The 17,282-nt window shown below is 50.4% G+C and overlaps 1 protein-coding gene across 5 annotated transcripts in view; it reads right to left on the reverse strand.

The window, feature by feature from the left end:
• Window positions 1-17,282, reverse strand: part of GMIP (GEM interacting protein) — a 266,944-nt gene that overhangs the window by 98,400 nt on the left and 151,262 nt on the right. For all 5 annotated transcript variants that reach the window (XM_085654265.1, XM_085654263.1, XM_085654264.1 and 2 more), the window contains 4 exons: window positions 16,358-16,427; window positions 15,563-15,688; window positions 14,803-14,867; window positions 8,917-9,027 (listed from right to left, as the gene is read on the reverse strand). In XM_085654265.1, coding sequence (XP_085510391.1) covers window positions 8,917-9,027; window positions 14,803-14,867; window positions 15,563-15,688; window positions 16,358-16,427 — 372 coding nt within the window. The remainder of the gene's footprint in view (window positions 1-8,916; window positions 9,028-14,802; window positions 14,868-15,562; window positions 15,689-16,357; window positions 16,428-17,282) is intronic.

The raw sequence follows: 17,282 nt of genomic DNA on the forward strand, positions 1-17,282 counted from the left end.
GACTGAAAAGAGGCAAGCGTTAATAACACAGCACTGTGTCACACATGCATTGGCTGCTACAACTTTAATGGAATTTGGTACTTAAAAAACACACCTGGCCTATAGGTACCCCATTTGGACCACAAAAATCATGATGCATAAAACTGGAGGCCTTGTTGATGACATAGTCAACTGTTTTTCCTGCACATGCATAATTTCCTTCAGAATAAAATATGGTGTCAATAGCACTCAAAATGAGGGATCTGGTTATCGTTAAGAAATATAATGTATATACACCCCGTCGAAAATACCTCTGGATCAGCTGGCGAATTGTGAAGATACACCAGTGATATGACTCAAATGTGTAACAACACGTTGCAAGGCGATATTCATAAATCAAATGTTAAGGCTATAGAACAGAGGCATTTGAGTTAGTATCCACAATCTTTAATTTTCTATTTGGAAAGTGTTGGACCCGGCCTCGTGGCGTGGTCCTTAACCCCCTGGATTGTGGCCGTTCCCCGCCCCGGCCGTCACAGGCCACCCGTCTGAACTGCACCAAGGTCCTTCACCCGGAGCTGCACGTGGTCGCATACTCCTCGTGGCTCCGCCATCTTGTTGGCATCCACGTCACACCGTGCACCAGCCGGCGCGACCCCGCTCAACCCGGCCTCGACCCCAGCGAAGCCCCGACATCGAGGCACCACGAACTAGCCAGGGGGTGCCGCAGGAACCATTCATCGCCCCCGGCGGAGGACAGTATCGATGGGACCCCCAACTGTCCTCCCCTCTCGAGGTGTGATCGCCCTGCAAGTCCCATGGGCCTGGCGCCTCTCCTGCTGGGCGTCTGGCCACCTCCACCCGGCCACTCCGCCCCCTCGGGCGCATAGGTCCGGACATCAAAGGGCTCCAGACCTATATCTGGAGCGACCCCACCACAGCTCGGCAGTTGTATCCCGGAGTCGAGAGCCCTGCTGATTGAATCGCGGCTGACCCTACGGAGAAGAACTCTTGTCGGAACCATCACGAGCCCTGCTGACTGCGTCGCGGCTCCTTCGTGTGCACCCCTTCTGAACCACCTGGAACATCGGAGCCCTGCTGACGCTGTCGCGGCCCAACCTCGCTGAAACCTTCCTCGGAGCCCTGCTGACGACGTCGCGGCTCGAGCTGAGCAGAAACCATCTTGAGAGCCCTGCTGATTGAATCGCGGCTCTCCACGAACTGTACGCCAGAGCCCTGCTGACGCCGTCGCGGCTCGACCCATCCAAGATCCGGAGGTCCTCCAGCTTGAGGATAAGAACTGGGCCCCAGGTACCCTCGTACCGCACTCCTGCCAAAGACTGCCCCGCTACCCCTACCCTTCCAAAGAGACACTGAGACTTTTTGTGGATCCCTCGATCCCTTCCTGTAAATATTGACCTCGTAACCTTTTGATTGCTGATAAAGAATTGCTTGTCACCAGACAACCTCCTTGAGTCCTGTGTGGTGGTGTTACTGTGCTAGTACGTGATAGGAGAAGGATCTCACAGGAGACTTCTCGGCAGCGCTCGGCTACTTCGTGCAGTGAGAGGGCCCCCCTTGGTGGTCGCACCGACTCCTCGGGGTCCGCCTTCCAACATTTGGTGGCCAGCGACGGGATCCGAGCCGAACGCAGTACGTACCAGCCAGTACCCACTAGCTACCCATCCAAACGGATAGCATCATGAGCAGCCAGGAAAACAACGCGACAATGGAGTTCCGGCCCGAACGGCTGGAAGAATATACACACAAAGAATTAAAACAGTTCTGCAAAGACAAAGGCATTGCAACCACCAGCCTAGGTACCAAAGAAGAGATGCAGAAAGCTCTGAGGGCATGGTTGGAGGCCGGGGCAGGCCCCTCCCAGGAAGAAGGGCCCTTGCCCCTGACAGAGACCACAGCAACCGCACTGACTCCGGCAACCGGAGGAAGGAAGAGCCTAGAAACCGGCCTCTCCGAAGAAGAAATACGAGAGCGGGAAAAGGTCCGGAGCCACGAGCTAGAGCTCGCCCGACTGCGGCTGGACGGCGAACTCCAGCTGGCAGAAAAGAAACTGGCCCTCGAGCAGCTACGCCTTCAAGAAGAGATAGAAGAGAAGAGACGACACCGGGAGTTGGAGGAAAAGAAACTAACTCTTGAGCACGAGCGCGGTCTCAAGGAGCTCGAGATCAAGGCCAAGAACGGAGGGACCAACACCCCCGGTACTAGAGACACTCTACCGCCTTCCGAGACCAAGGTACATATCCCGAAAGAGGTCGTCAAGGAGTATTACAAGAATGACGACATCCAACAATGGTTCAAGGCCTACGAGGTGGCCATGGCCTCTCATCGGGTGCCCCGAAAAGACTGGGGCGCGGGCCTGTGGGGGCGGTTCCTGAGTGAGGGTTGAGACACGCTGCTCCAGCTGCCGGAGGAGGTGATGACCTCCTACGATCACATGAAGGAGGCCCTGCTCACCCGCTACGGGCTAACAGCGGAAATGTACCGCCAGCGGTTCAGAGACTGCAAGAAAATCCCGGGTACCACATGGGTGGAATATGTGGACTTTTTCAGTCGGGCCCTAGAAGGGTGGATCAAAGGAAGCAAAGTAACAACCTACGGGCAGCTGGTCGACCTCATTGTGTGGGAACATCTTTCCAACAATTGCTTCGTGGAATTGAGACAGCACCTCCTCGACAGCAAAATGACCGACCCGCGAAAACTTGCCGTCGAGGCCGATCGATGGGTCAACTCCCGGGTCCCCCGGAGCTCAATGGGGGAGTACCAGAGGAACCCCAGCGGACCCCCACGCCAGCACGGTGGGGGGGAGGGCCGAACAGGAACCGAGACCCTCCCGCCGGGGCCCCCAGGAGCCCTCCTCGGGGGCCACCGCAGCCACATCTCTCCCCGAGCCTAGCTCGAAGGGTGGGCCCGGCCCGACCCGGACCACGGCCACCAGTGACCTGCTATGGCTGCCAACAAACCGGACACTTTGCCAGCGATCCGGCCTGCCCTCTGAACCGAAGAAACGGGGCCGGCGGGCCCCCGCCCCGGCAGCTGACAGCCGCCGCCTTGGGGGGAGGAGAAGAGGAAGAGGAGGCCCTCGACCGAGAGAACACTGAGTGGGAGCCGGCAGCCATGTCCCTGGTCTGCCTGGGTAGCCGCGAGATGGTACCCTGCGCCCCCATCCCAACCAACACCCAGAAGTACCGGCAGCAGGTCACGGTCAACGGACAACGGGCCGAAGCCCTTCGCGACACGGGCGCCAGTATCACCGCTGTCCGCTGCCACCTGGTGACCCCTGAACAGATTCTACCGAATGTACTGTGCCCCGTACGGACGGCCGACAACAGTGAAAGCTTATGCCAGATGGCCCTGGTCCCCTTCGAGTGGGGAGGGGTGACGGGCCTGCTGAAGGTGACGGTGCGCGACGACGCCCCGGTCGACTGTCTCCTGGGGAACGACTTGGAAAGTTCCCCCTGGGCTCAAGTAGAGCGGCGAGAGCACCTCCGAATGTTGGGACTGGCTGATTGGGCCTGCGCCATCACCCGGTCCATGACCGCCCAGGCCCCCCGCTCATCCTCGACCTCCGGGACCGCCCAACCCGAGGGGCTCACACCCCCTCCCACCAGCGGCGAGGAGGAGGCGGACACCGACCCTGGGCCCAGCGAATCCTCCCCCGAAGAGAGGGCTTCTCCGAGCGCCCTACCAGAGCTGACGCAATGGCAACACGAGGGGGGCCCCACCCGAGAACAGTTCCAGCAAGAGCAACAGTCCTGTCCTTCTCTCGAAGGGGTCCGACAACAAGCGACCGCGCAAGCCAACGGTGACCAGACCGGCACCCACTGGATCTACTGGGCCGAGGGCCTGTTGTACAGTGAACAGAAAGTAGCAGAACTCGGGGCCAGCCGCGTGTTGGTGGTCCCCCTCCGCTTCCGGGAGTTCCTTCTTAACCTGGCCCATGATGTGCCCCTCGCCGGACACTTGGGGCAAGACAAAACGTACAGTCGTCTGGTGACCCACTTCTACTGGCCCCGGATGCGGAGAGATGTGGACAACCACTGCCGGTCCTGCCAGACCTGCCAAGCCAGCGGAAAGACGGGGGGTCAGGTCAAGGCCCCCCTCCAGCCCTTTCCCGCCGTCAGCACCCCGTTCGAACGGGTCGGAATCGATATTGTGGGACCCCTGGACCCCCAAACCGCCCTGGGCCACCGCTTCATCCTGGTCCTCGTGGACCACGCCACCAGGTACCCGGAGGCGGTCCCGCTAAGAACTATAACGGCCCCTGTGGTAGGCCGGGCCTTGATGGGGATCTTCTCCCGAGTGGGATTCCCCAGCGAAGTGGTGAGCGACCGCGGCACGAACTTTATCTCCAGGTACATGCGGTCCCTGTGGCAACAGTGCGGGGTCACATACAAGTTCACGACCCCCTATCACCCTCAGGGGAACGGACTGGTTGAGCGGTTCAACCGAACATTAAAAGGGATGATCCAGGGCCTGGAAGAGCCCCTCAGGCGGAAATGGGATGTCCTGCTGCCCTGCCTCCTGTTTGCCTATCGGGAGGTCCCGCAGAAGTCCCTGGGGTTCAGCCCATTTGAACTACTGTATGGACACCCGGTCCGCGGACCGCTCAGCCTGGTCAAGGAGGGCTGGGAGATGAAGCCCCGAGGCGCCCCTCCTGACGTCTACCGATACCTCCTGACCCTCCGAAACCAGACCCGCAAGTTCCGAGCCATGGCCGAAGCCAACCTCGAGGCCAGCCAGGAGGACATGAAGCGGTGGTACGATCGCAACACCTCTACTGTAGAATTCGAGCCAGGTCAGAAAGTATGGGTCATGGCCCCGGTCGAACCCGGCGCCCTCCAGGACAAGTGGACCGGGCCCTTCCAGGTGGTGGAGAAGAAAAGTCCCGTCACCTACCTGGTCGATCTGGAGTCCCCCCGGAACCCCCTCCGGGTCCTACATGCTAACAGGCTAAAACCCCACTTCGCCCGGACCGAACTGAGCCTGCTGCTGGCGACCGACGAGGGGTGCGAGGACGACTCCGAGCCCTTGCCCGACCTCTTGCAATCCGACATTCACGATGGATCGATCGAAGGGGTCCAACTCGCCTCGTCCCTGACCCCGGAACAGCGCAACGACTGCCAGCAACTACTGCGGGACTACGCAACCCTCTTCTCTCTCACCCCGGGGGTGACCCACTGGTGCGTCCACGACGTCGACACCGGGGAGAGCCCCCCCATACGACACAGGGCCTACCGGGTGCCTGACCGAGTGCGGGCCTGCATCCAGGCCGAAGTAGCGAAGATGCTGGCCCTGGGGGTCATCGAGCCTTCCGACAGCCCGTGGGCCAGCCCTGTCGTCCTGGTGCCCAAGGCCGCAGCTCCTGGTCACCCCCCGAAGTTGCGATTCTGCGTGGACTACCGAGCCCTGAATACAGTAACCAAGACAGACGCACACCCGATACCCCGGGCCGACGAACTCATCGACCGCCTACGGGCCGCTCGCTACTTGAGCACGCTGGACCTCACCGCCGGGTACTGGCAAATCCAGCTCACCCCCGGCGCCCAAGAGAGATCCGCCTTTTCGACTCCGGATGGGCATTACCACTTTCGGGTGAGGCCCTTCGGAATGAAGAACGCCCCGGCCACCTTCCAAAGACTGGTGAACAAGGTTTTGGCCGGGCTTGAGGCCTTCAGCGCGGCCTACTTAGATGACATTGCCGTGTACAGCAACCACTGGACCGAGCACCTCCTCCACCTGAAGGCCGTCCTGGCCGCCCTCCAGCAGGCCGGGCTCACAATCAAGGCCAGCAAATGTCAAATCGGCCACGGATCCGTGACCTACCTGGGCCATCAAGTGGGGAGCGGGCGGGTGGCCCCCCTCCAAGCGAAGATAGATGCCATCCAGACCTGGGAACCCCCCACTACCCAGACCGCTGTCCGGGCCTTCCTGGGCCTCACCGGATACTACCGGCGGTTTATCCGGGACTATGGGAGCATTGTGGGCCCCCTCACAGAGTTAACGTCCAAAAAGCAGCCCAAGAAGGTACACTGGACACCCTGCTGCCAAACAGCCTTCGACACCCTAAAAACAGCCATGTGTACCGCTCCGGTGCTGCAGGCCCCGGACTACCAGAAGGAGTTCGTGGTACAGACGGACGCCTCCGAGTATGGGATCGGGGCCGTCCTATCCCAAGCCGACGAAAAGGGGCTCGACCGACCCGTGGCCTTCATCAGCCGACGACTACTGCCCCGAGAGCAACGCTGGAGCACGATTGAGCGCGAGGCCTTCGCTGTGGTGTGGGCCCTCAAGAAGCTCCGGCCCTACCTCTTTGGCGCCCACTTCCGGGTCCAGACCGACCACCGGCCCTTGCAATGGTTAATGCGAATGCGGGGCGAGAACCCCAAGCTGCTGCGGTGGTCCATCTCGCTACAAGGGATGGACTTTGACGTCGAACACCGGCCCGGCAATGACCACGCCAACGCCGACGGCCTGTCCCGCTTCTTCCGCCTTGACGAGGAGAATCCCCAAGGAGATGGGTGACTCTCCATGCCTTCGGCTGGGGGGGACGCCTGTTGGACCCGGCCTCGTGGCGTGGTCCTTAACCCCCTGGATTGTGGCCGTTCCCCGCCCCGGCCGTCACAGGCCACCCGTCTGAACTGCACCAAGGTCCTTCACCCGGAGCTGCACGTGGTCGCATACTCCTCGTGGCTCCGCCATCTTGTTGGCATCCACGTCACACCGTGCACCAGCCGGCGCGACCCCGCTCAACCCGGCCTCGACCCCAGCGAAGCCCCGACATCGAGGCACCACGAACTAGCCAGGGGGTGCCGCAGGAACCATTCATCGCCCCCGGCGGAGGACAGTATCGATGGGACCCCCAACTGTCCTCCCCTCTCGAGGTGTGATCGCCCTGCAACTCCCATGGGCCTGGCGCCTCTCCTGCTGGGCGTCTGGCCACCTCCACCCGGCCACTCCGCCCCCTCGGGCGCATAGGTCCGGACATCAAAGGGCTCCAGGCCTATATCTGGAGCGACCCCACCACAGCTCGGCAGTTGTATCCCGGAGTCGAGAGCCCTGCTGATTGAATCGCGGCTGACCCTACGGAGAAGAACTCTTGTCGGAACCATCACGAGCCCTGCTGACTGCGTCGCGGCTCCTTCGTGTGCACCCCTTCTGAACCACCTGGAACATCGGAGCCCTGCTGACGCTGTCGCGGCCCAACCTCGCTGAAACCTTCCTCGGAGCCCTGCTGACGACGTCGCGGCTCGAGCTGAGCAGAAACCATCTTGAGAGCCCTGCTGATTGAATCGCGGCTCTCCACGAACTGTACGCCAGAGCCCTGCTGACGCCGTCGCGGCTCGACCCATCCAAGATCCGGAGGTCCTCCAGCTTGAGGATAAGAACTGGGCCCCAGGTACCCTCGTACCGCACTCCTGCCAAAGACTGCCCCGCTACCCCTACCCTTCCAAAGAGACACTGAGACTTTTTGTGGATCCCTCGATCCCTTCGTGTAAATATTGACCTCGTAACCTTTTGATTGCTGATAAAGAATTGCTTGTCACCAGACAACCTCCTTGAGTCCTGTGTGGTGGTGTTACTGTGCTAGTACGTGATAGGAGAAGGATCTCACAGGAGACTTCTCGGCAGCGCTCGGCTACTTCGTGCAGTGAGAGGGCCCCCCTTGGTGGTCGCACCGACTCCTCGGGGTCCGCCTTCCAACAGAAAGTTTACAAAGCAATTAAGGATGTCTTTCAGTTCTTGTGGATTCATTTCAATAAGAGACTAATAACTAAGAATGGAGAAATATTTAAGAGACTGATGACTAAGAATGGAGAAATATTCTTGTGGACATCCTTAATTGCCTATTAACTTTCAAAAAGAATTTAAAGATTTCAGATACTAACTAATGTGCCTCCATTCAATGTCTTGCAGTAAAAATATACATGTGTACACGTGAGTATGTTGTTATTGCTTACATTAACTAGCCAAGAACAATAACATGCACTGTTATTTACTGCCACCATTATGCATTGTCAGTAACGAGCATTGTTCATGTTTGCTATTAACAAACCATAGAGAAAAGCAAACATTGTTATTGCCTGCCACCAACTATGCATCAAAAGCGAAAAGCAGTGTTATTGTACGCCACCAACCATGCATGGACAATAACACTCATGTCTACTATAAACCAGCTATGGATAGAAACACAAATTGTTAATGCCTGCTATAGAACATCGATGGAGAGAAACAAGCTAGCCTGCTGGCAACCAAGAGTGGACAGTGACATACATGGTTATTAGCTCTCATCTACGACGCATGGATGGACAAAGTAGTATTTGTTTTGTCCCTCCACCACCCTACATTCCATGGGCAGTAACAAGGATTGAAAGTTTATTCCACCAACCACTTATGGAGTGTAAGAAACATTGTTATTGTCTGTTGTGAATAACCCTAAGAGATTAGGATGCATGGCACAATATAGTCTTAGATCCCGACATAGCGGACTGTACCGGCCATTAAAGATCCACTCCAGCGTTAAAGGCCCGAGCCGTAGGCCCACTACAGAGTGCTCTAAGGCTATTAGAACATTGCGCCCCTATAGGCAGAAAGTTCTAATTAGTAAAATACAGGCCTCACGGAGCCCGAGGGGGTTGAAATCCACTTGGGCTCTGTGAGGCCTTTCTTCACAGCAACAGCTGTGAGCAAACATTGGAATGTTAATGCTCCGGGCTTCTACCAGCCATTAGAAGCCCGGAGCACTCCATTGTCTTCAATGGAGCGCTCAACATTCCGAAGTTGTAATGGAGAATAAAGATCATTGGTGATGCTGCCTATGATATACTCATGGGCATGTGCCTTCTAATCACTTTTTATCTTTGGCAGCCCATTGGCTGTGCAACGGTCTCTTCTTCATCAGCCTCCAACTTGACGTACCTGGATATATTTCTTCATCTGTAGAAGTCCTCCAGTCTCAATGGCGGAGTTGCCAACTTTCACATCGTGCTCCATGAACAATGTGTAGATGTACTGCAGGGGCATGATGTCCTAAGAAACACAGACAATAAAGACAAGTCACTGGAACAGTTCCTGGGAGGTACAGCATGCTGAGGAAGTGTCTGCTGCCAATCCAAGTGTGACTCGTAGGCAATACTCCTTGTGTGCTCCTCAATGTTTGCTCCATAGTCAAATAGAATTATTGATGTGTTAAACATTGTAGCTTTCTCTACTTTGTGTTGATGGTAAACGCAACATAGCTGATGGGCATTCTTCTGATGGGAAATTAACTACAGTGTGAATTTAAGTGACCAATCATGTGTAAGGACAACCAACTAATGCACTGCAGCCTGAATTAGCGAAAGAAGGCAGAGTGATGCAATAGGTGCAATAGTTGCTGGGATACAGTACTTGTTTCAACTCTTGCAAAATGTCAGACTTTCTCAGGATCAGTATTAGCTTTTCTATTTTGACTTACTGTCATTCTAGGGCCTATATGTAAGTAAATAATTTGTTATTTTTTAAAGGTATGGTGCATTTTGAGGATTTAGTTCTGAGACAATAAGAAAATACGGTTGCAGGCATGTTTTTACTGCAGGATCCGAACACAGGTGTGAACAAATATATTTTTCTTCTTCTGATAACAGTACAAAGAGCTTACCAGAGATTTCACACATTCAGAGAAGAAAGGAGCTCTTTCTGAGGGTGCTTTGTTTCAAGCCGCATGCATCTGTTTGGGCACTCTTACCACCTGGATTGTCCTGGCATCTCAACAGTCACCCGGAAGGATGTTCTGCGAGTGTCTTAGAGTGCGAAACATGCAAGGCTGTGATGGGACTGCAAAATTTAGCGCGGGAAGAAGGATGTCAGTCTTAGGTTTCTTGGTCTCACAAAAACTATGAGATCCAAGAAAGAAGCATGGACAATCGTATAAACAGCCCTTTCTAACATGGTGGTATGTGCCTAGGAAGTTATCCATGTTACCATTCCAAGATGTAGAAGAGTCTTTTCCTGTGATGTTAGTTCCTCCTTGAAGCATATTTTAAGGTGGAAGTCACAATAGGAAGATAGAGCTCAATGCATTTGTCCCCTGATTTTTCATTGCATCTCCCACACCCTTCCAATTCCAGAACTGTGAATTTTTTGCAGATATCCTTGCTCTCATTTTTGCCCCAATGATGAGGAGGCAAAACTCTCATCATGGAATCTGGTTATTAGAGGAATATTTTCAATGAGAAACAAACCTGCTGACTAATGCGGTTCAAATCGATAAACTGAGGTAATTAATGCCTTTGCTGTATTTTTTTTTTTTACAACAGATTTTATTCGTCATTTGCACATAAGAGGCAGGGCTCTGTGACCCCAGACGCCACTACCGCACAGAATTACAGAGAGAGACATTGCAAAGGACAATTTTCGTTTTGTGTTTTTGAAAAAGAAGAAACCGAACACCAGAAACAAAACAAGCCATTACATTCTTTGATCTAAAATATAACCTCGGATCAATTTGCAATTCAAGGTGATCAATAGACTTTACAAGACTCCAGATAGGCTCTATAAGGCGCAAATGCTTGACATTGCAGATATCCACGATAGGATTGTGAATCAGCTAATTATCAACATATGTTGACACAGATTGTAATATACCAGGGCAATTTAGGCATTTGTAAATATTACTGTGGATAGATCTAGACTATGTATTGCATTGAATTGGAAGGAAAAATATTCGCCAAGGGTTGGCAGTGGTAGAAATGGTTGTGGTACTATGGTACTATTATCAATTGGAAGCCATGATCAATAATCAGAAGGGCAAAAAGGATTGGAATACGCTTGAAGAGATTTGGGCACCTCTTGCACATTGGGGGAAATTGTAAGATAAATTTGTCTTTAATGATGAAATGAATTTAATTGAACGATTTTAATGAACAGTAAGTGTATTGCATGTATACCTTGAATACTTATGGTATCATTTATGAGACGGATTTACCTATAATTTTGGTGTACTATCATATGCTTCTTCTCCTAAAAATTATTAATATTTTTTCAAAAACCCACGTTTATGGATATTCATCAACTCTTCTCCAACCTCATTGGAAAGGGTTGGAAATGTATTCCTGACAATACAGCAGTAAATGATTTTTAGGATGGGGAAATAGAGGTTGTATGGAAGAGAATTTACAAGTGCTCCGCGGATTTTCACAGGAGCAAATATAAGCTCATTTAAAATTGGAATTCACAAAAGTTTCGAAGAGTGTGTTTCCTGGGCCTGCTTCTGTAAACTTTTGCGACTTCCTGAAAGGCATAAGGACAGGTACTTACAGGTGCATCTTTGTGACTTTCTTTAAGAATGTGGCCCCTAGTTTATTTTCATGTTGCCCATAATGTTGCCATAATGCTCCATTATTAATCTGTTTTAAAAGAAGATCTTAGCATGCATCATACATCAAATGATGCATAATAGCTTACAAAACATTTGTTAAGTTGCAGATCTTCATGTACATTTTATTTGATTAGTAAAGGTTTTGAATGATCAAATCCTATATGCAAGTTTGAAAACCTTGTACATATGGAAACAGGCCTTGCCTTAGTGGTAGACTCCAGATCCATGCTTTGGTGCTGTAAACTGCCAACCAAAGGGAGTGTGCTGCAAGTGATGGGCCTATTGTCCAGTTGACAAAATAAATATGAACACTTCTTGCCCTGGATCCCACACAGTAAATGCTGGGCGCCGGGGAATAGGACTATAATTTTTTTAATCGTGGATGGTTTCTTAAAAACATTAAAAATGCTTCCTCCAAAACCGATCGCAGCAATTCCTAGTCAACGGCAACCTATCTGCTCCCTCTCCGGTCATGATCGGAGTCCCTCAAGGATCAACCCTGTCCCCTACCCTCTTCAACCTTTACCTTGAACCACTTGCCAAAGTACTTCGCTCAGCGAATATCTCCTACCATATGTATGCTGACGACACTCCGCTCTACATCAAAACCTCATCTCTCGAGGAGATCTCTCCCTAAATGAGGCCCTGAAATCAACCGTCCATTGGCTCACCTCCAATCAACTCAAACTCAACGCAAAGAAAACAGAATTTCTCCTAATCTCCCCTCCAAAAACCAATCCTGAGATGCAGATATGGATCAAGGCTATCACAGCCTTAGATTGCCCACCGACCATCGTGGACTCAGCAAAATCACTGGGAATTACCCTGGACAGCAATTTGAACATGCGGGACCACATCAAATCGATGGCCAAATCAGCCAGATTCCACTTGAGCTACCTTAGGAAACTGAAACCCTTCCTCGATGCTGCCGATCTAAAAGTGCAGTCCAAGCGCTAGTAATCTTCAGACTGGAGTATGGCTGTTCCACCCTCTCGGGTTTACCCAAGATCTCCCTGGCACCTTTAAAAGCTTGCCTCAATGCTGCCGCCAGACTTCTTAAAAGCTCAAGAAAATTCGACCATATCTCTCCACACTTGAAAGCTTTGAACTGGCTTCCCCTGGAGGCTAGAATACAACTTAAACTGGTCTGCATCACACACAATGCTTTATATTCAAATTCCCTGGCTTATCTTGCACAGAAACTTGTGGTATCCGGCAGAATCAGAAACTCCCAGTCCGCCAAAGACCTCTTACTCCAACCTGCACGTTTCCGAAAAAAAAAAAACTTTCAATCAGGCTTTCTCTGGGGCCGCTTCAAGAACATGAAACTCTCTCCCGCCTGCCTTCAGAAGAATCCCTTCTCTGGCACTTTTCAAAAAGGAGGCCAAAACTTTCCTTATGGGTAAATTCCTCTCCTAAATGTTGCCTCCTACCAACACAGAGACCCTGACCAACTACCGACTAGCGCCGCCCATCTGAGTATCGAGCTACCTCACCAAGAATCCTGGGGCTTTATCTTGAGTACTCACAAATGTAATCTGTACATACATGTCCTCTATCCCTTATGTATCCTGCACCCCCCCCCCCCTCTTTATCTTTTGTACTTTGTGATTCCATGCCTATTGTACACTTCTATGATCCATGTAAAGCGCTCTGATACCCTAACGGGTCAAGTTCGCGCTCTATAAAACACAAAAATAATATAAAAGACAATTACATGTACTGACAGTTGATATAGAAATGGAAACAAATTACACAGATTCAAATAATGCAAATTTATTCAGCTATTAAATTTGCTGCTAGAAGACTAAAAGAAATATGTAAAAATTGTTCAAAGCATAAGAATCAACTCTAAGTATGTAAAAGAAGCTTTCTTGGCAGAATTAATCAAAACATGGTTAGACAGTCCTGTGCCCAGAGTTTTGCGCCCAGCGGCCAAGTGTCAGCTTCTCGTCAAAGCCACAAACAATATAAATCTTGCCCATGTGGGTCGACCTCAGTACTGCCAGGACTTCCTTTGTATCAGCTACTTTTTAATGTCGGCTGTTAAGTATAAAAACAGTTTTGGGTCTTCCATCCCATTACTGTCCCACTGTCAGGTGTCGTCGGGTTGAGTCCAAATATTTCCATGACGCTGTTGGCGAGCTGCCTACGATCCTTCTCAAAACGCAGCTATCTTGGAAGGGCCCAATTATGCTGGGTTCTTTTTTGTAACCAATATGATGACTTGGTTGTCAGCTGGTAGTTTTAACTTCTATTGGATTCTACTTCTGGATTTATTCTGGGCTTCTTTCTCCTCCCTGTTGCCAGAGGTGTTTGGTGCCTCGATTAGCACCTCAATGTTTATCTTCAGTCAAGAAATAGTAGATTACCAATGAGTTTTTTTCCCTTTGGGTTTTAAGTCCTAAATTGGTTGGACCCACTTATGTTGACACTGGAAAACGTTCACAAATACTATTCTGTGGAAGGTCGCACCGTGACTACTGGGAGGAATCCCCCTTTCCTGTAGCAATCATGAAAGGAATGCAACAAACCTTCTTTGTGTGCAGCCCTTCACCATTTCTCACCATTAAATAGTAGTAATTTACAAATCAACCGTGCTTCTTGTGCATCTGATGTCCTCATTCTTTCTTTTCCGCCTTCTGCTTCCACTTGTTTCACATTGTAATCAGTAGCATTATTTAATGTACATGTAAGTCACCCGACCAAAAATCCAATTTTCAGTTGCTTCCTTATATACATTTTATGGAATCTATTCATTGATATACATGATATACAAATATATAGCAGCCTTTTGTTGATTTTATTCTGAACCTACTTCTAACTCTTTACAAACTGGCACGGTTATAAGAAAGTGGCATTTTGTGAGTGGGGGAATTAAATTGTTCTCTGTGGAGAATTGGGTCAAATTCTGGAATGGTGTATGCTACTGCACCAGGCTGCATTTTGTAGGGGGCAGGCGGGTGCCTGAGACATATGTGCCCACTTCCTGAATGAAGTGAGCAAGTGTACGGGTGTTCTTTACCCTACAGTACACTTTATATTACATAATTTGCTGCCTTTACAGAGCCTTCTGTATCACTCATGCTCCATAATCATCCCCCTATCTTAGAGTAGGATGCAAGATTGTCATCAATAGTCAATGGTTCATGGTCAGTAGTACCAGGGAAGGATTGGAAACCAAATGTATCCCTTGCAAAAATGTAGAAAACCCCCCACATTGAAGGAGGCTGCAAGTATAATCGGATTGGGGGCATAATCACGTCATGGCAGCCCATCATGCTTTGAAAACAGCTCCCAAACCTGCAGCCGTGAGTGGTAGAACCAAAGAATTTGCGTCTCTCAACCTTCATCGTCCAATTTCAATCCTGATAGCTGGTGTCCAACATACTTCTCACATGTAGAGAAAACTATTATTCTCATAATAATCACCACCCAGAGCTTACCTGCTGGTTGATTGCCCATTTGCCGGCTTCAGCAGTCTTCGTGATGTTTTTTGCAAATTCGATTTCTGAAAAATAAAAAAGAATGTGTCAGGAAATGTTGAATCATGGGATGCAGTTTGTTGATCGCTCTGGGCACATATATATGGTTGACATGTGAGCTACGCTGATGACTCTCCAGGTCTACTGAGACTACTCCATTGTTACTTGTTTTGGCCAACTCTGAACCGGAATTGGGATTGGGACACAAGGATTCCTGTTCCCACAGCCTGCACCTGACCTCTTACTCTTTGATTGAGCCAGCCACCCTGTTGCCCCTACAGTTTTTATTGATAGTGTTCAAAATTATTATTTATTTTTAATGTTTTCACTTATTTTAATTGAGGTGTTTAATACAGTGACTGGTTCCTTCACTGCAGCTTCAGAGTATTTCAGAGCAGGCAGGAGAACAATGAGGAGAACAGGAGTCAGGGAACATTGGGGTGACTGCAGCGGACTAGTGACTGATGTGAAGTTTCAGGTTTTTGTAGAACGTTCTCTCACACTCTTAGGGTGGGGTGCAAGATAGTCGAGGTATTACGTAGAGCAGTCTTCTACCAGACATTTTTTAACGTGACTGTATGATTTAAAAGAAAGCTGTTTAGAGGGCGACTTTAGGCTTTGCATTGTCTAAGCTACTCAGACGTGAGTCTCTTACCTGTGCTGGTCCTTTGGTGCTGTGGGATTAACTGAAGGTGCCCTGGAGTTGGGCAGTGAAACCTACCAATGGTTATCCGTTTGTCCATCCAGGTGAGCAGCTCCTTGGTGTACTTGCACCAACGCTTGGCATAATCCAGAGCGGCGTCAACACCACCCTCGCATGTCACCAGCAACTCATCTGCCTCCTCCACTATAAAGCAAAAACAGAGCACATGAAATGAGGCGGATGCCTGGAGTCACTTCTGTAAAAAACATGACCCATAACAAAGGAGGTTCCTGATCACCTTCAGGAAGTTTGTTGCAGCAGTGCTACCTGCATTGCTCGCACTTCCAACCGGGAGTCACTCATTACTGGTTGGAATGGCAAATATCTGAGGCCGATAAAGCTGTACTCCTTATGAAAAAGGATCTCATGGCTGTACCTATCTGCTTGGATCCCAGATTCTGCTGTTTTTTACTGGCTATAGGCATACTCCAATGCCCATCTGATCTCTCTAAAGCGCTGAAGGACCTTTGGAAGTGCCCTCTCTGCTTAAGAATGGGTTAGAGAAATTAAGTAGTCCCATGCTGTTTCTGTCGTCGGGGTAGCTACCGACACATTGCTATCCACCTGCTAGCTCCTCTGTGGCTTTAAAAGCTACTAGGATGCGGCCAGCTGTCTGCAGGAGATAGTAGAGTGACAACATGGCCCACTTCTTTCTCTCTTGCACATGTGGCTCGCAACGGGGCACTGAAGCAGACCTTGCAAAAGGGGAGCCAGCGTAGACCCCAAACCAAATGCGATAAAGTTTTTGAAAGGACAATGACTACACCCCAAATCAGCCTCTTTGTACTTCTATCTCAAGAAAATTGATCTCACCTGAAATGTTCATCTGTGGTTTTGTTTCAAGACTCTGGCTCTGGCTTTCTCCGGAAAAGCTGTCATCTGACTGAAAAAGCACACGACAGGACTCAGGACCTGAACTTCTGAGTTGACTCAGATGTCTGTGATTATTATGAACAGGACACTTCAGTAAAGATTAAGCATTATGTGGACAAGAAAAATAAGTTCAAACAATATGAAGCCAGCAGGTTGTGGTATGATTTCCCATCCAAAGATAATGAAGGGGTGCTCCCTCAGACCGATGACATAGAAGAGTTAGGTATGTCCGTCTCCACTCTCCTAATATACACATACAGAGCACTTTGGTTGTGATTTTGCTGTGTAGCGGGGTTAAAATTGCCATTCTTCATGTGTACCTGTCCATTGAATCATTTGTGCATCTACAACCAATATCACCCCCCTTTCCACCCCCCTACGCGCGGAGATCCAGAAGGAAAGAAAGGGGTGAGTACAGAGGAATGACAGAACCTTGTTTGATGGGTAGATAGCTGTGAATGGTGGACTTGTAGGTTCATGGACACACGCCTGATGGTACGAGGGTTCAGGCACTGACAGGAACAGTTGATAAGATAAACAGGTTTGAACCATCGCATGCATTGTGTGATGAAGATCCATGGAGTAACAGGCAGTAGCTCAATATAGAGAGGATGTCGGGTGCTGAGGAAGGGGCGAAATAAGAGATGGGGCAGATATATAGATGGGTGGAAAGATGAAGGCACTTTTAGATATACAGCAAATAAAAGAAAGATGGATATATGGATGGGAAGGCAGATGGGAACAAATTCATTCCCTCCATAGTCTACATGGAGCACTGTGAAGGTATTTGAGAAGAACCGACATGGTGAGAGACTCTGTAGATGGTTGAGTTGGAATGTACATATTATCATTTAGAGCCGTCTGA

Source organism: Triturus cristatus, chromosome 4_1 (assembly GCF_964204655.1).
Source record: "Triturus cristatus chromosome 4_1, aTriCri1.1, whole genome shotgun sequence".
Taxonomy (NCBI): domain Eukaryota; kingdom Metazoa; phylum Chordata; class Amphibia; order Caudata; family Salamandridae; genus Triturus; species Triturus cristatus.